Source organism: Mchenga conophoros, linkage group LG12 (genome assembly GCF_057382185.1).
Source record: "Mchenga conophoros isolate Kocher_MC1m ecotype Shallow Benthic linkage group LG12, M_conophoros_male_GT1.1, whole genome shotgun sequence".
NCBI lineage: Eukaryota > Metazoa > Chordata > Actinopteri > Cichliformes > Cichlidae > Mchenga > Mchenga conophoros.
The window spans coordinates 17,140,762-17,165,104 of record NC_140537.1 but is presented as its reverse complement, the minus strand read 5'-3'; the positions used below and the strand labels follow the sequence as shown (position 1 = coordinate 17,165,104).

Genomic DNA, 24,343 nt, shown 5'->3' with positions numbered 1-24,343 from the left:
GACAAGTAACCAGCAAAAACAGCAACCTTAGAAACACACCTTGACGCGCTAGTAATATTTAGCCCATTTTGATTTTTGGTGTGTGTGTGTGTGTGTGTGTGTGTGTGTGTGTGTGTGTGTGTGTGTGTGTGTGTGTGTGTGTGTGTGTGTGTGTGTGTGATTTTATTTGTTTGCGTCTTTGTTTGTGCGTTTTCCGAATAATCCAGAGGATTTCCTGGATGTCGGACTGTGCGTGAGATTTATTTTTACATTTTATTTTAATTTTTTTTTAAAGAAAACGAATGTGGCTCCTCCGTGGTCATCAAAGCAGTTCAGAATGCTTTTGTTTTATGTAGCTCTGGTCTAAACGGTTTGCTGGGTTAATAAACGCAGCTTTCAGCTGGTTGTCTCCACATAATGTATTCAAAATCCCTCTAGAGTGACTATCTTTTATCCTCTTGCTGAGAGCATTCTGTTATACAATTGTTACACTGCAGGCTATATAAAGCAACAGTTCAAAAACAGATAAAATGGTGGCATGTGTTCCCAATTAACGTTTCTGTATAGGCAGTGCGAAGCAAAACACATGAGGACTCTTGGAAAAATGATATTTTGTATTTACGCAGTGGACCCATTTTTGACAGAGGCTTAATTTAGTATATTACGTAACACTTCAATTACTAAGATAATACGCGTTAAACAACAGTAATGTTTTCTTTATTTTACAATCAGCCGTTTATCACCAAATGTCTTATGTCCTGATGTGATGACAGCATTAGTATTAATTAAATGAAAGTTTAAAAAAATGAAAAGCATAAAGGAGCAATAAGAGAAAACTAAACGCACCGTCAGATTAGACCCTAGCTGCGTTGGGTGAAGGAGATAGATGTGTTGTACACTTTAAGCTCCATTTGTGTCTCTGTAATTTCGGAAACTCCGGTTACCAAAGTGTTACTACGAAATGAGTTAAATAACCATTTACCTTTGTCTGGTTTCATTCATCAAACCACAAGTGGAGGACTCCTAACACGGGGGGCTATTTGTTTGCTTTACACAAGCAGCTGGGTGCGATTTCACGTTTGAGATATCTGTCTGAAAGCGAAACATTTATTATCCTAAGTTGTCAGCGAGCCTATTTCTCCAAAACCCTCAATGCAAACCAGTGGTTTTATGCAGCAGTGGAAATGTCCTATTGGCGTCACACGTCACTACATTTCACTTATAGAAGCCCGGCTTCTCCCGGTCACATTTGACAAATACTGTTGTTTGAGACAGTAACAATTTCTAAAACAGCGGCTGCTCGTACTGGTGGGAGATTTGGGGTGGGGGTGGGGGTAGGGGGGGAGAAGACTCTGAAGTGTGACACGGCTTATTTCTCACACTGTCTCGTGCATAAAAAATGGCGACAACACGGGACAACAAGTGCTTCACCGGGTCTACCAGGCACATTGAAATAAACTTGCAAAATGGCTGAGAGCACGCAGTGAGGACGAATGTCCGAAATGAAAATGATTCCCGTGACATGTTTGCTGTATCTCTGCAAACAGTCCGAGATTCTAGCTGTGTTCAGAGTGCACGGTCAGTGGAGAGGGGCATATCGTGTGATTACAGTGTGTTGCTCTGAGATCTGTCCGCAGACCACATAGGCAACCTTTAAGCCATGGATCAAATCCAGCCCTTCGGGGTATAGAGTATGCCTAGTTGTGAATGTGACAGAAGGGGGCGCCTCCCTGCTTGCACGCACGCGCGTGTGCGCTCCAGTGTTTGTCAAGACTGTGTCATCTGCGCTTGTAGGCAAATGTTCGGATTTTCACGTATAATTGTGAGGTGTTTGTGTATGTATGCGTGCGGGTTCGCTCCTTGCCCGCTTGTGCGTAAAAGCGTGCATCTACCAACGTAACTTACGCGTGTGTGCGTGTGCCGCTGGCCGAGGGAGAGAGGTGATTGTGAAAAAGCCCCGATCGCTGTGTAAGCGGATCCCTTTGTGTTGATTTAGGAAGACGTTTGCTGTATATAACGTTCAAGGCTGATAATATCATTGCCTGGCCAGATAAATAAAGCATTGGCCAAAACCATCGGGTCAGCTATCGATCCGCTTTTTCTCCCTGAGAGAGTGGGGGGTGGTGGGTTGAGGAAAAAGAAGGAGAGAAAGGGAGAGAGAAAGGGAGAGAGACCTCACTCATTAGCATTCCACAGCCATGGACTAAACGCTGACAACTAACAGAGATATCCAGCTCTACACCACTGCATACATTTCCCCCCTTTGTCTTCTTCCCCTGGCCCTTCATTTCCAGCGGACAGATCTCTCGTCACAGCCAACACATTTTTATTTATGCCCTCTCCACTCCTTTTGCACGAATGGACCCCTTGCACAAGAGAGAAAACCTTCTAGTAAAGCAGAGAATAAAAGAGGGGGGTGATGTTGTAAAAGCTGTGCAGAAGTGACAGCGCTAAGCACACTGGCTTTACTTGAGAGAGATACAATTGTGTGTGACTTGACAAAATAAAAGTGGGAGACGTTTTAAATTGCAACTTTAACTGCCACGATTTAGACATTTTAGGATTTTATTTATTTATTTATTTTAAATCTAGACACTACGTGCTTTACTGTGATATTATTATTTTTTATTTCCATTCCGATTTTAGCTGGATGTTTCTCCATAATGATTTAGATGTTTGGGTTTAATGTGGGACCACTTTTTTCAGCCTTAAAACGTCTGTAAAACAGTTTTCTGTGAAGGTTGTTATTTACGACTGCTCCATGATGTGTGGATAAAATTAACATGAAGGAAGAGAAACAAATGAAAAATAGGCGAAGGTTGAAAAGTTGTGCTGGTTTTTAATTATAGTATAGAAATGATTTACAAATAGCTTGGGTTTAAGTTTGACAGAAATTACATGTATTTATTAACGAGTAAATTCAAACCAAATATTTCACATTCAAAAGGTAATATGGAGACTGTCATTGAAACAATTTGGACAAGTGGGCTTTTTTTTCTTTTTTTCACTCCCCAAATGGCTATATCTTAATATGGGCTCAAGTCTTGCCCAACAATGACAGCTGTTCATCTGATAGTAACTTCTTTCCAAGTTTTCTCCCCACCCACCCCGGGGCCCCCGGTCTCTGTCTTGCTTTGTTGTTTTAAAATATGCATGTCTCTCCGGAATGCCAGTCACGGGTCCAAACTTTGTGTGTCCCAACCTCCCACATGATGAAATGATCCTTTTAAAGCGGGCTCAATATGTCTCAATCTGCACTCCTCTTCCTTCTCTAAAGCTTCTGGGTTCGGGACACAGCCCAGAAATATATTAATTAAAGCGCACTACTACGGACTTTTTTTTAGCACTGAGGAAGAAGTGGTTGGATCAAGTCAAGCTCTGTCAACGACGGATGGATGAAGATTCATGGCAGAAAAAGCAAAAGAAGAAAAGTAAGGTTCATTTTGACGCTCTCTCTCTCTCCCTCTGTCAATTCATCTCCTCCTCTCTCGCTTTCCTTTGAGTGTCTGTGTGTCTGTGTGTGTGCGTGTCCCTTTTGCTCAGTGTTCGTGTGTGTTCCTCGGACTGAAACGGATAAAGCCAGGGGGAGTGAGCGAGAAAGAGAGAGAGAAGTCTGAGAGAAAGGGGAGGAGGGATGTATATATCCGTAAAAAGTGAAAGAGGATGGACGTTTGTCTATGTTTGTGTGGGTCCGTATACACGCATGTGTAAAGGCTTGTCATGACCAAGAAATGAATAAAAAAAATTGGCATTAAACTACAAAGTGCAGGCTTGCTCACTGGTGTGCCGCGTGTGTACAGTATATGAACCCTTGTTTGCGCGAATGGTGGCGTTTACGCGTGTGGAATAAACCACTACCAGGGAAGAAAAAAAGGAAACCCGGATGGTCTGAAAGGAAATGCTTGGTTTTGAAGGGAGAACGCTTGATTCGGATGTAGCAGAGCGTTTCAGCTCATGAACTCCCAACTCCTTCTGTCATGTCTGAGAAGATGTGTGCATATTTCTTCCTGGCAAAGACATGCCTTTTACAAAAAGACAAAGACAACTGATCATGATTGATGGGGGGCTGTGTAACAATGAGCCGCTAAGTTTTCAGGGGAAATTTGGAGGAAAGTTTGAAGTGAAACCTGCCAACCTGTTGCTTCTGCTCCAAACATAACAGCAATATCAGCACCAGAATAACATCCCGTGAGCCATGCAGCATCTCATCCCATCATAATCCACTACTTCAAAAATGTAAACATACCAGCAGTGGGAATCATTGGGAGACCTGCACAAACAAATTGAATTTAATTACTGTGTTCATTTATTAAATTCAGATACGTTTTAATAGACATCCCAACAGTCTGATTATGTCAACATATGGGAGGCCGTGCAGCAAGGCCCGGGCTTACATACCTGATAACGCCTGGGCTTTTCAGCAATATTTACGGCTTCTCTTTATAATACACTCCAGATGGTGAGTGACTGTGCCACCGCAGTCAGCGAGCTCCTCAATTTTTACTCAGCAGCATTTTGTTGCAATTACATCAGCGCTGGGACAGAATTTATTGGTGACCCACTTCCCCCGCATTATATGCATAAATGAAAATTTCAAAAATAAATTAAATTCGTCTACAAAAAAAATGGTGAAGTTTTTTTCTTTCTTATTTATTTATTTTATTTATTTATTTATTTTTCGCACGTGACTTTCTACTATTAGGGAAAGGGGGAAATAAAACACAAAAATCTCATCAAACACACTCTTCAAATACTCCCCTGTTCACCCCTGTTTTTTTTTTTTTTCAGCCAGTCACTCAAGCAGAATAATGCGTGTAAAGATATAATCCACTAAGCCTATACTCTCTGTGCTCCCTTGCTATATTATCCACTGACAATAAATTGGCAAGCTTTTTAGCAGATATCCAGCGTCTCAACTGAAACACGTGCGAAATACACTTGCCAAGGGTTTGTGTAAAAATACAAAATTTGTTTATATATATTGCATTACCACATTAAGTTTAGTATGGCATGATGAACGCAAGTGTGTCTGCTGTGGAATAATTCCAATGTTTGTTTTTTTTGAGTGATAATATAATCATAAACACATTATCTGAACTGAACAAAGCACATTTCGAATCATGAAATCATAAATCATCTATCTATCTATCTATCTATCTATCTATCTATCTATCTATCTATCTATCTATCTATCTATCTATCTATCTATCTATCTATCTATCTATCTATCTATCTATCTATCTATCCGTTATAGACTGTTTAACTGTCAAAGCTGCACCAGCTCATATTGTTGCTGTCGGTGTTCACCTGGATTGCTCAGAGAGGCTGCTGTAGGTCTATTATGATTAACTGAAACGAAGCATTGAAGGGTATTTTTCATGTATGCCACTGGGAACCGCTCCTGACAGTGGTAAGGTTTCCCATTGACTTCCTTAAGTCTCTGTTTGGATCTCTTTCTCTCTCTCTCTCCCGGCCACCTCAGAGGCTTGTTGATAAATACATGCCTTTTTTTCCATCTTACTCAGCACCATCCATCAAATTTGTATGTCCACGTTACACTGCTGTGCTTAGGGGAGAGCGAGGATGCCAGCAGGCGTGCAGAAACACACTCCAAATCGTCAACAAGGGATGCATTTCTGTCTCTACACAAACTAAATAATTACTTCGCACTTCGTTCTGGTCATGTTAACGTGGTGAATTGTCTTAAATCGGGTTATGCTAGGGTTATGCTGTTTTGGAGATTTAGAAGTGGTCTTCTGCTGTGCTCTGAGGGTTAATAACCTCTTCACGCACTATAACCACTGCGTTTTGATCCTAGTAATACGCTGGATAGAGCGTTTTTTTCCTGGCTTGCCCACGGCTTGGACCACTCTACAGAAGACCAGTCGCCCTGTGGTTGCAAACTCTTTGTGGCCCCACATACCGCCGCTGTGATTATAGAAGTGCCCCCTCTCCCTTGTTAAAGAAGTAAAGCTCTAATCTAGCCTCTATGTCGCCCCCAAAGCCAGCTTGCTATGTGTACGTGTGTGTCTGTGCGCGCGCATGTGTGGGGACAAGTGGGGGTCGGTCTGAGCGAGAGGAGAGTTAAAAAAAAAAAAAGGAAAAGAAGAAGAGGGGGTGGCGGGGTGGTTATAACGTAGTGGCCCTTTCCTTCGTTTGAGTGACACGACCCCTCTCTTCTCTTCAAAGGCCATGCAGAAATAAACGCATCTCATTTGAATGGCGATTTTCTTGGTGGTATTTTACAGCCAAGATTTCTGGAATAGGAATGTGTTTTTTTCCTGCAATATTGAATTGGGATGGTTCTGGTGGCCGGGTATTCAATATTCCCATCTCTCCACATGCAGCATTCTGCAGTCAGTGTGGTATTTTGTCCATGACTACATCACCAACACTACCCCCCCTCCACTCCCGCGCCCCCCGCCCCGTCCAAATTCATTTGCATCCGCTGATGATATCAGTAAAGAATTGCTGGCACCATATGAGGCAGGGTGGGGGGAGAAGGCTTATTTGGATAAAACTGGACCGCAGAGTGGACACGGCCCTAAAGGTCAGTCGCCCATTCATGTTAAGGTGGCAGGGGGTGTGTGTGCTGGGAGGGGGTCGGCATGGGGTTGCCAAAGAGGCTTATTTGAAAGCGGGCGTATATTTGAGGCAAGGGAGTGAAAAGAAGTGGACCACAAAGCTCGTCATACTTCAAATACGCCCCGTCACATCTTCACTCTTTCCTTTCCACGCAGGAGGCGGGTATATAAAGTGGGGTCTCAATGCTATGGCATGGCCTGCAGAACGCGCAGCAGAAAATAAAACACGAGGACTGAAAAGTAGATCTTAGAGGTTTAGGTGTATAAAGAAAGTCGTCTCCAAGGTTCTCCTTTTAGTGCTTTCCTTTGATTTGTGCAAATAAAATACTGAATGAATTAGAAATAAAGAAGCCAGAGTGGTTATCAGAAAGCCCCTTTTTAATGCAGCTGATATGGAGTATTTCACGTAACCTCGCGGGCTTGTTTACAGCACCATAATGCTGAAGAGATAGAAAACCTTTTCTGAGATGGTTCTTTATAGCACCAAAATAGGGCTTTGCTATGGAGCAAGCCTATAATTTTCTGATTACTAGGCTCTATGCTACAATTTTGGTAATAGTGCAGAATTTCAAGGATTTACTTGTGAGGCAAAAAGAAAAAAGCGGAATATAATGGTATGTGCGCGGTATATTTCAACAGAATCAACTGTTGAAATATACATATATATATATATATAGAGAGAGAGATATATATATATATATATTTTGTGCCCATGCAGTCTAAACCTCTGTTTCACTACAAAGGATGTACAGCATCATCATACATACACCTACGCTAATATAAATAATTTAAAAAGTAGTTTTATACTTCGAGATCATGTTAAAAATGGAGAGTCAAAATTATTTATTTTTATAGATTTTTCCACAAATTAAAACACTTTATAATAGGTTGATTGAGCTTTTAGAGATGTACTATTACTCTAGAGTGCTTTGTTTACATCGCCTATGCATTTCTTTATTTTTATATATATATTTATATGTATACACCTATTGTGGACTCAGGTGACAAGGGGCCGCTGTTTGAATGAAGAACAGTGAAGCTTGATCACTTTAGATATATAGCTCTGCATTGATTGCTGCGCTAATAGAGCGTGTACCCACACTCGCGATCAAGCTTTTAACGCTGCTATCATTATTCCTCATCATTATTGCTGCTTATACTGTATGTGGCTATAACTGCTATTGCTGTTACTGCGCCATCATTATCAGCAATGATGTTAAGGGAACACGACTTAGTTCTGTCTTTGTATATGAAATAATGGCTGCGGTGAAGATGATTGGGTGGGTCGTACCATAGGAGCATATTACTGACCATTTTACTCACAAGGTTCTGCTTTTTCTCGCTTTTAATGTGCCGAAAGACCAACCTCTTTATACCACCGAGCAGTAATAGGGAATCTCTTTCTTTCCTTCCCTCCGCATACATAAAACTGATTCCTAACTAAACCCTCGGCAGAAGATGTATTATTTTTCTTTTGGTACACATCCCGAGTAAAATGTTGCGATTGAGGTTAAGAGTGATAGTATCAGTAAGTTTGTCAAGTGGGACAAATAGCAGTTCTTTGAAATAAATAAATAAAAAAGTTCTCCGATTTTGAGTTTGACCACTGATCTGCTGGTTTGCCACCTTGAACCCTCCGATGTCCAATAAAGTTGGATTCGGTGGAGAAGTAAAAAGCGGCACACGCTACAGTAACAGTAATAAATGAATTTTGGTTGAGTAGTGTCTCACTCGTGTACAAGCAGTAAACTTGTTTGGAGTGTCTGAGAGCGCTAAACCGCGGTGCTTTGTTGTGGCGTCCCTCTGCGCCCCTGTGTGCTGTCTGCGTAAAGGCAGCCTCCCTCTCGCAGACCCTTCCACGGTGTCATTGTTTCTACCTTAGTTTGCTAGATGGCGCTCTGCGTTGTGGGACCCTCTGGCACAAGAAACGCCTCATACCCTCTCTCTCACTCTCTCCTCAGCTCTGCTCTCAGCCCACAGTGCACGGCGAGCAGCCGAGCAGCTTTCCCGTGACAATTTTTTTAAACCAAACATTTTCGCAGCTGAAAACGACTTTAAAGCATATTCCACCGCTGTGTTCAGATACAGACTTTTCCAATTACATTACCCTGTGTCGACCAACATTTTTTTTACAGCTGTGGGGACACATCGATTAAAACCAGCGATCAGTAATGCATTTAATTGCAGTGGAAACTGATAATAACTCAGACTGTCATACAGCATTTGATCTTTTAATAATTGTTTGTTTCAGAAATGCAGCATTGCAGAACATGTATTCCAATTAAGTTTTAAATTATAATGAACACTATAGAAAGTCTTTAAATATTTTAACGATTTCACTTTAAATTTAAATAAAGAGAAACACGCAGAATCAAAGGATGTAACAGTAAAGTTGGACTGGGACTCACACACAGCAGAAATATCAATATTTTGGCCATGAGGAAAATCTATTAACGATAATGGCACGTCATGTCTATAAGAAATGGCGTTTCAAGTGCAGTAATCCAAAACAAAGAACACTTTATTAGCCTGTAAAAAATAAAATAAATGAAAATTTATTTGAATCTAATTTGGCGTTTATTTTATTTTTATTTTATTTTATTTGTTTATTCGCGGTCGTCTGTCAGACTTCAAGCAATTTTGGATTGGTTATTAGCAAGGAAAGGGGTCCATTGTTGTGTTTGCTGAGTGGTCCACTCTGCTCTAAGATATACTGCTGCAGTTACACTTTCACTAAATAGCGGCTTGTCGGTGTCTGACGTTGATGAATGTGCTGGAGACTTTGAGAGCCTTTTACAGCTGTCTTAAAAAGCGCCGTGGCCCCAGACCAGCTACAAACAGATCAGGTGCAGGGGTCTTAATGCGGCAGTCAGCGACAAAGAATCACACACTGTTGCACTGAAACGCAAATATTTTATTTTGAAAAAACAAGTTGGCTCTTCTTGTCGGTTGGCGTTGAGATATTATTATTCTGAGATTACGAATTGGATTATAAATATAATTAAAACGAAGTTTTTATAAAACGTGAATTTTAACCATCTTTCAAGTTGTCAACAGATCACACGAGGAATCCAGAAAATAGATTTCTTCTTATGTGGCTGAAGATGAACACAGTGCAAGTGCAGCCCATGTGGGCTGTGAGTCGTGGTTTTGGCTTTTTCCCCCCTTCCTGTGACTTCATTTGCTCCTCACATGAAGACGGTTAAGATACAAAATGAACTCCAGTATTATGTTTGGAGTCAACTGAGTCAACAAACTTGGATTATTTTTTCGATTAAGTTCTTTAAAAAAAATTAAAACTTGTATTTTTAAAAAATAATTTAACTGTACACTTTGATGAGGAAAAAAGATTGATATATTTCACTGTCTGAGTAGCTCAGTAACCTCCTTTCCCATGAAATAAAGTGGATGACGACAGGGTGGCTTTCACAAAACACACACACACACACACACACACACACACACACACACACACACACACACACACACCACAAACTTGTGGGCATGGGCACAGAAGTTGGTCCCTCTGCTTTAAAGAACACTGACCACAGGCAAGGTTTCATGGCTGATTGAGCTGTATTATCCATTTGTTCTCGACTCCATCCCCAACTCACACACACTCACACTTCCTCCCCCGTTGGATCCTGGGTGGTGTGGCACAGCAGGCTCGCTTGTATACTGTATGAGGGGGGCTCCCCACCTGCAGCCCCTCGGAGGACTCAAACCCAGTCGGATTTCACCCCGTTTCCTTCAAACCCATCGTCTTTACTGCTATTTACATGAGCTAGCCTCCACATTATTAGCAAGCAGGGGGGAAGAGAAGGAAGCAGCATTTTTTTTTTAACAATAGGCACAGGCCCGTTATACATTTTGAGTGTTTGAGTAAGGCTCTCTTGGTATTTGTTTTCCACGACTTAACAAGCCATCATTTCAAACCTGCATATAGAATTGAAATAGCTCAGAGATCCCGCAGGCAAAGGGCGGGCTGCGAGTTCAATTAAGGTGGAATAATGCATGGGGACAAAGCCAATGATGACCTCGATTGAAATTGATCAGAAAACGAGACCAGAAAACGCATTCACGGGAAAAGAAAACACACGCACGCACACACAGTAGCCTCTTTGTTGTAACTGAATGTTACCTCTTTGTATCTGCACTAAGGCCTGTCTGCCTCTGTGAAATTGCAGGCTACTTAGATTTTAGAAATATTTCTAATTCCCGAATAGAAAGCTAAGATTTTAATACCACAGAACCTATGTCTAGACTAAGTCATTCATTGTATGACATCTCTTTCTCTCCTTCCTTAATCGAATTTGCCACATTTAAGCTGGTATGTGCGGATTTTGACGCATAAGCAGACATTTGGGCTCTATCCCTGGAATGACAGAGAATACGATGGTTTGTCATAATTTCTTAAGAAGAAAACACGATATTTCACCACCACAGTGGGATTTTAACGAATTAAAATAACTCACTGCTTGCCTGTGATAAAAAGGTATGGGATTGAGGCGCATGCTTGTTAAGTAACTTGCTGTCAGTATAGTTAGCAGTGCTCTGATATGGACGGTGGCTGCAGAGCTTCATCTCTTGGGGTTTTAATTAACAAGCTGTCTCAAAGCTGTAGAGCTCCATCAAACAGCCCCTCGCTCTCTCTCGCTCACACACACTCGCTCTCTCTTTCTCCACCAGTAAATCCACCCCCAGTCAGTGCCTTGGGCTCTCTCTCAAACTTTAGACATTCTGGGTCCCAAATCAACTTGTTACCACAGTATGTGCACCACCTGATAGGGTGTAACTACTATGAGAAGATTTGCAAAATATAAAAGCAAAAATATTTGCTTAGCATCTAGTTTCATGCACCGATGCCCACGTTTGTTCACCAGACATCCACATACTGTACGTATTCTGTTGGGTTTGACTTCAAGCCTGAATGGCGCGTGGGGAATTGGTGCTTTCTCTGTAAGCTATTGCAAGGAATGACTTCCATCGTCTGTTTTCATACTTCTGTTTTTAATATATATATATATATTAACTCTGCTTTGCTCCAGTCTGCAGAACATGCTCTGATCGATCCTATAAAATATTTGATAAACTTAAATAAGAATCTTTATCAGATCCCATATATTTATATATAAACACACAATGGCCTAAGTTACTTTAAGTTTACAGGTTAAGATTTCATATTCATAATATATCACAGGCTTAAAAAACATGCTGCTCTTTCATGTCTTCATCACCCAGTAATAAAGAAAAAAGTTACACGTGCAACAAACCTTTACAAGAGAAAAAATCCCACTGCCTAAGCTTCAGTTATGCAGTAATAAACATGCAAATACGCCTTCATAACAATGTGAATGCACCCTCATTTATTAATTTCAGCCATTTTTTAAACGAACATTTTATATTTCACCATGGCAACTATTTGGGGTTTAAAAAAAAAGAACGGAAAAAACACTTCACCACTTCCTTTTCTAGTTGCTGGAAAACTTTTTTATGTTTAGGATCATTGCGATGAATGTGACCTGTTTGAAATCGAAGAATAGAGTCTTAAAGTGAGGGAAGTAATGTAGGGAAGGTTGAATCCCGTGAGAAAACATAAAATAAAGTGTGCTTAAGTGTCACTGTGTGTGGTTTACATAGGTAGTCAGTGTAAACCGTCATCATCCTCTTGATGTTGATCCTCTACCACAGTGCTACAGAGTGTAAGCACTGGCTTCAGAAAAGATTTGTCTTTGGTAAAAAAAAAAGAAACAAAATCTCTCTCTCTTTCTCTCTCTCTCTCTCTCTCTCTCTCTCTCTCTCTCTCTCTCTCTCTCAGCCTATAGTAAACTCCCACTGTGGCCCAGACGGGGGTAATTTGATAGCAAGGCAAGGTCAAGACAGTGCGCTGTCCATGGTACTGCGGCGGGGCAGGCTGGATGTTATCATCAAATTAGACAGGACAAGTTTCAAATCGATGCCACCCCCGGATGTCTGGAGACCGCCACCAGCAGTCGGAGTTAAAGTCCTAACAAGTCCCCCCTGACAGGTCAACACCTCAACACAAACACACACCTCTGATGCAGCAGCCTACAGGTCAGCAGCGCTGTGTTGGCGAGATAAGCACCAATCCCATTGAAGGCTCTAAGTGAAATATAGCTTTAGGTCCAGTACTATTCTGCGGGCCCTGCATGGGACTGGGATGAGGTTGGATATCATAATATTTTTTTTCAACCCATTTATTTGACAGTCTTTATTTATCATTGAGAGGAATACCGAGGATTATTAACAGAACACACGCGCTCAGCCGCACACACACACACACACACACACACACACACACGCACACAAAGAGAGAAAGAGGGAAATAAAAGTTTTAAGTCAAGCTTATATTTCTGGATGAAGTGCTTTTTCCCCCACTGATGATAACTGTCAGCAAAAAGGTTTAGCCAAGACAAAAATAATATGCTTCCATCTTCACAAATTCAAAGAATGAGATGTTTAAACTGTGTTTTTGATGCATACGAACTCAAAAAAGAACACTCTCTTTTATAGTTTTTACATTAAAAAACGTTGCAATACTGTAAAATATTCTTTTGCATAATATTTTTCTGAAATAAGCAGTGATTCATTTCTTAGATCCCACTGGGTACGAAATTTAAAAAAACACTGCATGTTTTTTGTTGTTGGTTTTATAATCTAAACTGCAAATTGCAGGTTTTGCTATGAGTTCATCTCATTAATAATTGTTTGAAACTAACGTTGCATGTGTTGGCAATTCTACTCTGCTTATTTTTATTATTATTATTTTATTATATATTTTTATATTTACGACAGCTCATTGCATTTCACTGAATACTAAATAATTAAAGGCGCGAATCTTCGCTGTCTTCGGACAAAAAGTGAAATCTTGGACTTTATCTAGCCTGCAAGTGTATTATGGGCTATGCATTATCCGTCTATTTGTGAAAGATCAAAAGTGTGTCGGAGTTGAGGGGGGATCTCAAAGAAGAGGGAAGAGGGCACTGATTAGAGATGCTGCCAATCTGTCACCCCCTGACAGCTTTTGCTGCGGGGATAAACAGCAATAAAGTCTAGATGGCCGCTGTGCTGTTAACTTCACACTCACTATCACACACACACACACACACATACACACAGCTCGCCACCGGAGGAACAGGTAAATTCACTCAGCTCCTCACAGCCCCCACCCCCTCGCCTATCATCGCCTCTGTCTCCCTCCCTGCATGTCAAACTACCCCTTCCCTCCGTCAAACTCTCCCCCTTTTCATCCTCCCTGCTGACTCAGGTAGCACACACAATGAGGACCTTAGCGACAAGAAAGGAAGCTATTCAACCGGATGGAGAGATTGTGGACGGAGGGAGAGGGAGAGAAACGTTATATTTGAATGGCTGATAAAGAAACGCAATAGATGGGAACAGAGTCTAAGCCGTCGGGATAGAAAGAAGGGGTTAGGCATCACAGAGCAGGCTGCAAGGTGACTGCAGGCCCTTTAATAACACAAGTATATTAACTCAGTTAAGCACTCAGATTCAAAATGAACCCAGCTTCACTTAAGGGGCCCCGCGAACCCCAAAATGCACATAAAAACATACACCTGCCGAATCCAAGCACCTATATTTCCTCCAAGCCCACCCCCCTCTACCCCCCACCTTCCACCTCCCACCCGTCCTCCTCCTTCCCCCTACCCTTTTCCCAGCTGTCTATCATGGTGTGGCCCGGCTAATTTGAGTTCATTGGATGGCAATAACTTCATTTAGACCTTCATCTCTTTTTGGGGTGGATGTAATGAGGATGCAGGGTGCTGCCAGTGAAAGGACGCTCCCTCAGTAATAATAACTTGGATCTTATTCTTACCCCACGCATTGCCGTGTTTATCCTCGGAGGGCTGCGTCCACATGATGAAACTCATCTATAATGTGTGATTTAATATCGCCTTGCACTCTTTTTTTTTTTTCTCTCAGAGAATTTAAACCCAAAAGAGAGCAGACGGTCGGCAAGTTTAGGGTAGAAGTTATAAAAATAGTTGTTTGCTTTCTTCTTCTTCTTCTTCTTCTTCTTCTTTTGATCCACCATAACTTTTGTCAAAGCTTTCAGTCTAGATTGACTTTTTTTCTCTTTGAAACTAGTTCACATAGAAAGATTTAAAAATATATGTGCATGAAGAAAATGTTCCATGTAATTTTCTAGTTCCGTTGCATTGAATTATTTTGTGCTAATTTAAGAAATATTAAAATATGCAACATTTACTGAGCAGGCCAAACTTCATATGGAAAAATGAGCTTATTTGACACCGTCAGATAACTGTTCAAGATATGTGAGAAATGTATTTTCAAAGAGGAAAATGTGTCTTGGTAATTCCTTAAAAGACATTTTAATTTTTTACGTTTTATTTTGTATTTATTTATTTATCTCTTTTTTCCCAGTGCAAGTCACAGCCCTTTGTCTAACCGCCATCTAATCGATATCTTACCACCTTAAATTCGATATTGATTCCGGGAGGGTTGTACTTTACGGGATTGAGGAAACACCTCATTATTTCGTTGCTTTAAGTGCAATAAAATAGTGTACAGTCAATCTTCCTTTGATTGATCCGTTATCTCGTTGTTTTATTGTACTGTAATATTTGATATTTTTGTTGTTCCCTTTTATTACTATTATTATTATTATTATTATTATTATTTGTGATTTACCTTCTTAAGCAGAACCACTTCCGTTTCGATTTTAATTATATATATTTAATTATAGCGTTGTTTCTGTAATATTATGGTTTAAATCTGTTTGATGTGATTGTGGATTACCGAGAAGATTTTATAATATTTAGTTATATGTGTATTTTAAATTTGACCGTATTCAGTTAAATATCGAAAATATGTTTTATATTGTGTTATTACTGTGTTATTCACATTCCGTAAAGCCTTTATTGTGATAGCGCGTAGATTAGGTCAGTCAGGCACAAATATAATTTTCAATAAAAGATTAACTCATTTAAAAAAGAAAGGATTCGTGGTCTGTGTGGTTTACAGCCTATTATCAAATATTTTTTGCTCTTTTATAACTTTAATGTCACTCTTTGGATTTAAATCTTCAGGATAAACCGGGCAGCTGGTTGAGAAATAACGAATGTATATCGTAAGTAAACTTTTTTGGGGGGGAATTAACATGGCTGAGATCTGTGAGCAGGAAATTAATTCTCCTTCCCCTTTTATGGTGTGTATACACTAAGGAAATAGAGGGAGTCATTATGTCACATTAGAAAAAAAAACCACGTGTGTAATTTAAAACGGCCACTTGCCCATATGATAATTTGACAAACTATGATGCCAATACACATTGTTTTTTAAGTAATCAGATATCGACTCGCATTTTACTCTTAGAAAGGCCCAATCACAGGCCCACCTAGAGCCCCTTCATCTCGCCTGCCATTCATCAAGACAAAATGACCAATTTTCCCCAGTAAGTCTTCAGTGGCCTGTTAAAGAGGGCCAGTGAGCTGTGTTATACTTCCTTTCCTCCCTCCATCATCGCCTCTTGCCTAACATTGCCTTCCTGAAATCATCAGAGAGTATAGCCCCAAATCTTAAAAGTCAGTGCCCATTCTTCAAATGTATTAAATTTCAGAGGGTGTTTCTTTTACTGCAGGAGTCTTTAGGCCAGCAAAGTATCAGAGGAGGTGTAATTGAGGGGGCGGTGAGGGGATAGAGTAGCGGTCCGCCTGAAAGCTGCTATTAAAGCCAAATGGACAGAACACCGTAAAACGGCTCTGCCAACAGCTGTCCCACAATCGGAGTATTATATGCCAGGATCCTCGAGAACGCACCACACACACATTAGGCCATGCTGCTGATGTAGTGGCTACTTGTAAGTATCAGACAGCAAAGCCAAGAAAATAAAATACCAACGAATAACCACGAGAATGTCCCGATAATATTCGTGTTATATTCCTGTGGGTACTTAGGGGTAGCTGCGCTTCTTGGTGATTTTGGTCTCCAAAGGCATTTTTCACTTCTGTATAAGCCCCGATTTTCTTATAATGACCTGGGGAATTGCAATTTTGCTGGGATAGCCGAATTGCTTTGCATATTTTCACCCATTATGGTTATATTAGTGGGGTTTTTTCATAAGAAACTCCAAAACAGGTAGAAGCACAGTCTGGATAATATTATATGTGCGTCCGTCGATTAAGCTCAAAATTGTTATATGTTAATAATTTTTTTCTGGGAACGTTTTGCTTAAAATATGCACTGCTGAATAATAATAAAAAAATATATATAGCTAATATCTCACATATCAAATGATCCTCAATTTATAAGGGGATTTTTAAAAAATAAATATTTGCAGTTTATTTGGGGATGGTGGGTGGGAGAGACTTCAACCTTTAAGAACAGCTCACTTTAGGAGCTCTCTTGATGCAACACTTCTGACCAAACTTTGCACCTTACAGCTGTGATGCACCTTCCTTATCTTGGTTATAGTCTTTCCGAAATTTGATGTCTTTGTCCCCAAGTGTTGTTTCAGACTGCGACTCCTTATGAGGATTCTAAGCAGAGAGGCGATTGGAGAGGAGTTGTTTTCCAGTGGATTAAATGGTTTCTCTGCAAGTCAATGAATATGTAATGACGTCTAACGAAACCGGCCAAAGAACTCTGTGCTCTTGTATACTGGGCTTATATTAATAACCCCATCAGCTGAGGAAAAACGTGATATAAAGTTGAGAAAGAATATAGGGGGAAAGGAAGTGAAGGAATACAACTTTGAATGCATCTTCAAGTCTAAGCCAATTTCCCCAGTGTTTAGATTAAATATATATATATTTGCTCAAGTCCTGAGACGGAAAGAGAGAGGGAAGAGAGAGGTTCTTATTTGCGGCGAGAGGGAAGGGGTGGATTTACATTTATGAAACTGAATTGGAAATATTGTTCCTGATAAGCAGTCATGCCAATAATGTAATTGAATTGAATTAATAAAAGGAGAGGCGAGATGGAGCGAAAGAGAGTCCCTCTACCATGATTGTGAAAGATATTTTTTTTCCTTAGTATACCCGATAAAACATTGATTGTTGCAGTTAGTTGACCCGTAAAATTTGGGGGTTAGTTTTCTCCTCTGAGCTGAGCATATAATTATGCAAATAGTGATCTGACAGTGATCCGCTGGAGAGTGTTGGAGGAGTGTGTGTGTGTGTGTGTGTGTGTGTGTGTGAAGGGGGTTGTCAGAGGGGTGACATTCCAACTTTGCCTAATGCCTGGTTCCTTTGGAAAGAGTTCATCTTCTGCAGGGATGGCGTGCATATCAGAGGGAACGGGAGCAAGCAAGCGTGACAACAACTCTCTTAAAGTGAAAATTGAAATATCAGGCGGTGGCAGCACACTGGTTCCCCAACTTTTCTTTCTTTTCTTTTCTTTTTTTTTTAATGTCATGGTCCCCACCCCTTCTCTCCAAAAAGCTGACATTACAGCACAGACCCCCCGTTTGGCAAGATTTCACCCTAAAGCTCCGCAGCTGATGTTATTTTTTTTATTTCTTTTTTCCCCCTGTTGCAGATATGATTCAGTGTGGAGCTGTCTGTTACACGAGTTGACGACACCAGCTGGGAGAAAGTGAATCCTTATAGCTTAATCAAATCAGACATACCAATACATTCACACGCTGGGCCTGCTTTTATCGAGGGAAGAGATAGAGGAAATCAGGCTTTCTGGTTTTGGTTTGGAAATCCTTCAAACGTCAAGGTCCAACTTATTCTCCTTTTTTTTTTAGGAAACACCGAAAAAGCGTAAACTAGCGCCAGACTGACTGACTGACTGACAGAAACCGTCGTTGTCATGGGGGCGCCCATGGAAGTGAATGACCAATGAGAGAAAGTTTGTCTGCTTTCTCGCAACTTTCGATATTTCAGCATTATCTATAAAATAGCCAAACACTTAACAGTCTATGAACAATTAAGTCTTAAGGCGCACTGATTCTTGGTCGAAAATATAATACAACCCCCCTCCTCCAAACGTGTATTAATCGGGTGCCTTTGATGACAACTGACTGGAGGTCCTAATTTATGATACCACTACATCACTGCTGTGGACAGAAGGCGGGTTATTTAATTAAACTCAGAAAATTCTCGCTAACACGAGAGTGGGGTTTTGCCTTTTCAATATCGCAGAGCTGTGAAGTTACATACATATCCCGAGGAAGTTCTAAACACATTTAAGACGGAAAGTCGAGCCTAATTCATTTGTGTGTGTGTGAGAGAGCGCGAGTGAGAGAGAGCGAGTGTGTGTGTGATTGAATGCCTCTCTTTAATCTGCGCTCTGACACTGTGTGAGGGGGACTCGCCTGGTTCCACTTGTTGTTTCGGGGGTTAATGGAAAAGATTTCTAAAGATTTATTGAGGGGGCGTTTAATGACCTGATCGGTTTCACCGTGTGAAAACAAATGATGCCGTAAAACCTCGCTGAGTTAGAGGGGGCTCAGTTTGCCTAAATTAACGACCAAAAAAAAAAAAAAAAAAGGCATTACAGTTTGTAGTTTGTTTTCTCTCTGACACACGTATCGCTCAGTTTAACGCTCTGTCTCCAATATCATTACCTTTAAGGATTTTAAAAAAAAAATATGCACAATTAAAGTTATGACCCGTTTCACTACAGAAACAAAGCAGCACAGCTATAGTAAAATATATACTTTTGAAAGTTTAGAAAACTGACAAAACACGTGGTCGACTGTTTGGTAGCAGAGGCATGTTTGGTGGTTAGTATTGATTTCACGTTTGGAAAGTTGTAGATACAACGGATGTGACTTCACTTGACTTTTTCCTCGATCACTTGACGCGTTCACAGCTGTCGTGGCCTGTCTGCGTTGTGGAGTTTTCCTTATGGTTTTCTAAATAAGTAACGTGCGCAATACCAGCCGTGAAAAAGTCAGGACGATTAGCGCGTCCATTCCAAGAAAACAAAGAAGAAGAAAAATGAGAAAAGGAAAAAAGGAGAAGCACACGGTTTAAAAATCAAGATTTAAAGTTTATTTGCTTTGTTTTAATTGGTTATTACAACAATGAAATCATGTAAAAGTACAGTAATTGCTGTGCTGCAGAAGCGTCGAAAATAATTAAGACCTTCAAAACTGAAATGGATCAAAAGCGAATGAAACTATTTCAGAATACAAGAAAAAAAAAGAAACCTGGCAGGAAACTTTCAGTTTCATAAAACCAAAAAGCTTGTGCTGTGATTAAACAAAATAGGCGTGTTTCTCAATCCAATGCAACAAATAATAAACCATCTGCAAAAAATAATGACTTCAAGAACAATTGGCGAAAATATTCCCCTTTTATTTCCAAACTGTGCTTTGGATTTAGGCTGCTCTTACATCTTTAGTTCCCTTCACATATGGCTTGCTGGATATTATTAAAAAAAAAAAAACAGTGAGCAGAATCTTGTTTATTCCTAAGGCAACAATATACAAATTGTAGAGTGAAAAATGAACTGATCATAGTTGAAAAGGAGAAAGATGAGCAAAGATATCTTGAAATGAAACTCATCAAATCAAATAATAAGCCAACTTCTTTTGCTGAAACCTGGAGAGATCTAAATCAAATTAAAAGGAAATTAGGCCTGCAACCATCAGCCGCACTTGTCTCATTACAGCAGAAAGATAATCCACAAAAGCCTTCAACCATACACACAGTGGGCAGAAAAGGCAGGATTTCAGTGTTCAGTGCGGAAGTTTAACAATGGAAACTGTTTTAAAAAAGGATAGAAAAGGGTAGGAATGTTTGAGAATGTGTGTCTAAGGTATCATATGATTTAGTATGCAATTTGGGGGTTTACTAATGCCGTGACACATTAGAAATGCACTCCATTAAGCCTTGAGTGCTTTATAAAACATACCAGCTTTATGGAAAAAAAGATCATGTTTAAGACACGCAGTCAGATTATGTGCAGCTGAGCAGGGAGCTGACTTTGTCACTTCTAAGTACACAAGAAGAGTACTTTGGTGCGAGGAAAAAAACTGATATGTTACATTTCTCCAACATCTAAGGAAATATCATTCCGGCTTAGAATAATATTGAAATCTTGGATTTCATGACATGTGTAAGGCAATATATTGAGGCTTTATGAGTGTTGTGAGCTGACTTCTGGCTCCCGTTAAAATGAGATATCTCACAAACCCATTTTGATGCCTGACTTTAAATGATTTTAAATATGCTCAGTGTCCTGAATTTTCCATATTCAGAACAGGTTGTGTTTGTTTTATTTGTTTCATCACATCCAATCAGCCACAGACATCAATTTCAAGGATATCAAACTGGAGAAAAAGGAAAAAGTATATATATTTATAATAACCAGAGAAATAAGCTCTCCACACTTTTGCAAATCAAACTCATAGATACACTAAAGTAAACACTTACTCACTTACATGCGCTGAGAAAATATTGGCTTAATATTAAAAAATAAAATCATAGTCATAGTGTCTGTATGAGACACTGCCTTCAAATTTCAGAAATTACGAAAAGTCTTTCTTATTATAATAACTGCAATTCCAAAAAAAAAAAAGAAAAGAAAAAACAAACAGCTTAGAATCACACTCACAAATCTGAATGAGAAAAATGAGGTTTAAAAGTTTCTTTTGATTATGTGTGTGTGAATGAGTCAAACAATAATCATGAAGCAATCAAAACAACTGCTGTTAAACAAAAGAGTTAAGAGTATTCACTCTTATTAAAAAAAATACTTGCGGTCGGTACAGGAAATGATACCAAACTTACCACAATGTACCACACGGCATGAGCTAATTTCAGGGTGAGTGGTCCAGGCTTTAGGACCGGGGGGGATGATGGAGAGGAGACTGAGCGGTGCAGACTGGAGGGCAGGCGGGGCATTAGCTCAGTTCAGGCTGATGTCAGGACAATTAGAGGTGCACCACAGCGCATTGTGCACAGCGCCTGTCAACCTTAATCTCTGCTGCTGTGGCCCGTACCCGCAGCCAGGCCACAGCCCACGGGAAGCGCTAACACTCAGGCCCATATTGCTTTGACAGTTGCACTCAACCAGAAGTAATGCAAAACGTTATTGTGATGTATACACAGTGACCCTGTACTCTTGTCTCTTACAACAAGAAGGCTATGCGTGTGCAGAGTCAGGAAGGGCTGGGAGGAAGAAATGACACTCGGGGAAAACAGTGGGGAAGGAAATCTGGTAGGAGGTTACAGAGGAAGAGAGAGAAAATAAAAAAAAATATCAGAGGACCTTTTCTGCACTTTAACCTCTGCGCCCTCCCCAAATCTCCTCTTGTTTCGAGTCACTGTTGATGGTTCTCTACAAATCTTGGTGCTTGTTTTTGTGGGAGCCACTGCGTGTGGTAACAGAGTTGGAGGTCTCCTCTGCCTCCTCGCCTTCTTTTGCATGGAACTCACTGAAGAACCTGAAGATAGAGTCGAAGCTCATCCAGGAAGTCAGCTCATGCCTCTCTGTGCCTGCGTGGAAAAGATAAGCACAAGTGCATACCAAGATATTTACTGACTGTAATGTTATATGAAAGGAAACACATGATCAGTGCTAATATAATTTAAATTAAAGCTCTGCATTCTATATACTCACCATGGCAACGTAATAAGTGAAAAGAAACGGACACTATTACATAAGATTTTTAGTCTCGTAAGATTCGCAAACTCCCACAATGCTCCGTGAAGACCTAAACCCTTATGTGTGAGAACGATGGCAGCCTATGACCTGTTAGCCCAATGGGATAGCCTTAATATGTTATTCAAGCGGATACCTGATAATCAACAGCGCTGCACAACCAAGGAGATGGAAAGAGGTCCTTCCAACAAAACTAGATATATACACAATGGGTGCACTAAGTGAAACCAGTGGAGCGGTAGTCATTCGTTCCAAAGGACTAATTGAGAAAAGGCCAGACAGAAGTTGGAGAGCGATAACTAGTGAACATATCAGGTGGTCTGGCAGTGACGGGGGGAGGCAGAAGTGCAGGGTTTCCCTCTGACCTTCTCCAGGTTAGCAAGTTCCCAAGTTGGGGTCACGCTGGAGCTTGAAATCTGGTACATGCGCGTCAGGTTCCTTAGGGTTTGGGTGTCACAGCCCAGCCTTTTAGTTTGATAGCTCAACTGGATGGCAGAACACCTTGGCTGTGCCATCCAGTTGAGCTAGAACTAACAAGTTAGTTGTAACACGGAATGGTTTGTTTGTGCCACCTCTCGTTAGCGTCTGACTGCAACTGAACCTGAAAAATGGTGTCCTGCAGTTCACCCGATGCCTGTTATTAGATAAAACTAAGGGTTTCATACTTTGATAGATGGATCTCAGACATGTTTGCACACAGAGGAATGGAGGAAATCAAGAGTGGCTGTAATGAGCTTTCTTTTGTGAATCTTTATTTTCACCTCTGCATCTGCAGCCTTTTCTTCTTAGGGACTTGCATTTGTTCGAAACAATATTACAATGACTTCCTGTAATTTTCCTGGGAGCATTTAAAAAACAAAAAGCAGTTAATGATTTAGAGCTGCTTGAAAAAAAAAAAAAGACGGTCCCAGGAGAGAAAAGTCGATAACCACAGCCCTTCTCAATGAATCGAATCTCTACAATATACAGACATACCTTTTTACCTCGGTTCCTTTTCTCAGTGCCTTTCACTTTCCATCCTGGCTTCCTCCTCTCCCCACAGTGCACATCGTATCAGCTATAAAAAGCTAGACTAGAAGGCCGCCGGGATACAATTAGGAAGCAACTTAAAGGCTCTCACACCATAGACAGCCCTCTGATGACCACTGCACTGACCCCATGTTTATTAGATTGACCCTTGCCTGGAAGCATTAATGGAGATGGTGTGTGTGCATGTGTGTGTGTTTATGTGTATGATTGTAAGCAGGTATAGGGTTTTGGGCTGAGAGGGAATTTGGGTTCCAGGTACCAGTGGTATGTTTGTGTGTGTGTAATTTGCGCGTACGAGTATATAAGGGGGTTCTCGATCATTCTGAGACAGGGGTTTGCACTGCACGCTATATAGCAAGCAGATGGCAGTCAGTGCCTTGGGTCAAATTTACTGGCCTGGCAATCATGGTAGTCAATAACCCAGCACTCCCGGTGACTCCACTACCTGTGTAGGGCTCATCATAACACCTATCCCTGGAAACAAAGACACAGCCCTCTCACACCTCTAATCTATCATTTATATCCAATTTGAGGCACTGTGATCTTTTTATTCCACCTCTTCTATTCTCCCTGTCTCATTTTTCTCTCTCTCACTTGTATTTTTACTTCTGTTTTGTCTCTTTTCTTTTTTCTGCAGAAGCGATCAATGCCGCAGCACTTTCCAGTTCATCTTGAACTAGCGGTGAACTCCAGAATTCCGCCAGCGTCTCCACCCTATCCCATCGCAGTTCAGGGTCACCAGGGGGGTGTCTCTGTGCCGATATGCAAATAAGCCCGTGGCCCTTCAGTGACTCTGGCGTTAAGCTCCACCCCTTCTATATGGTAGAAGCTTTGAAATAAAATCCTCTCCCCCAGACAACCTTCGCACACACACACAGATATAAACCCACTCTCATGTAGACTTAAACAGGCCTTTAAAACTTCCATCCATTCCTCCTTTAATAGCCAAAGCGTGTTGAACCTAATGGATGTTGTCATAGCTGAGATGTGACCACTGATTTAGAGGAGGAACCCCAGTGACCAGGCGAAGAGAGGCAGAGACAGAGGGAGAAGAAGAAGACAAGCGAGAGTTATGTCAGCTACACCACAAATCAAAGTAATATCTTTTAAAAACTGTGGAAATCGAT

At 40.7% G+C, this 24,343-nt stretch overlaps 1 protein-coding gene across 2 annotated transcripts in view; it reads right to left on the bottom strand.

Moving 5' to 3' along the window:
- Positions 1–19,547: 19,547 nt before the first annotated feature.
- The window catches only part of arb2a (ARB2 cotranscriptional regulator A), a 165,208-nt gene continuing 160,412 nt past the window's right edge, over positions 19,548–24,343 (bottom strand). For both annotated transcript variants that reach the window (XM_085294105.1, XM_085294106.1), the window contains one exon: positions 19,548–22,021. In XM_085294105.1, the coding sequence (XP_085150231.1) occupies positions 21,864–22,021 (158 nt within the window). In that variant the 3' untranslated portion in view covers positions 19,548–21,863. The remainder of the gene's footprint in view (positions 22,022–24,343) is intronic.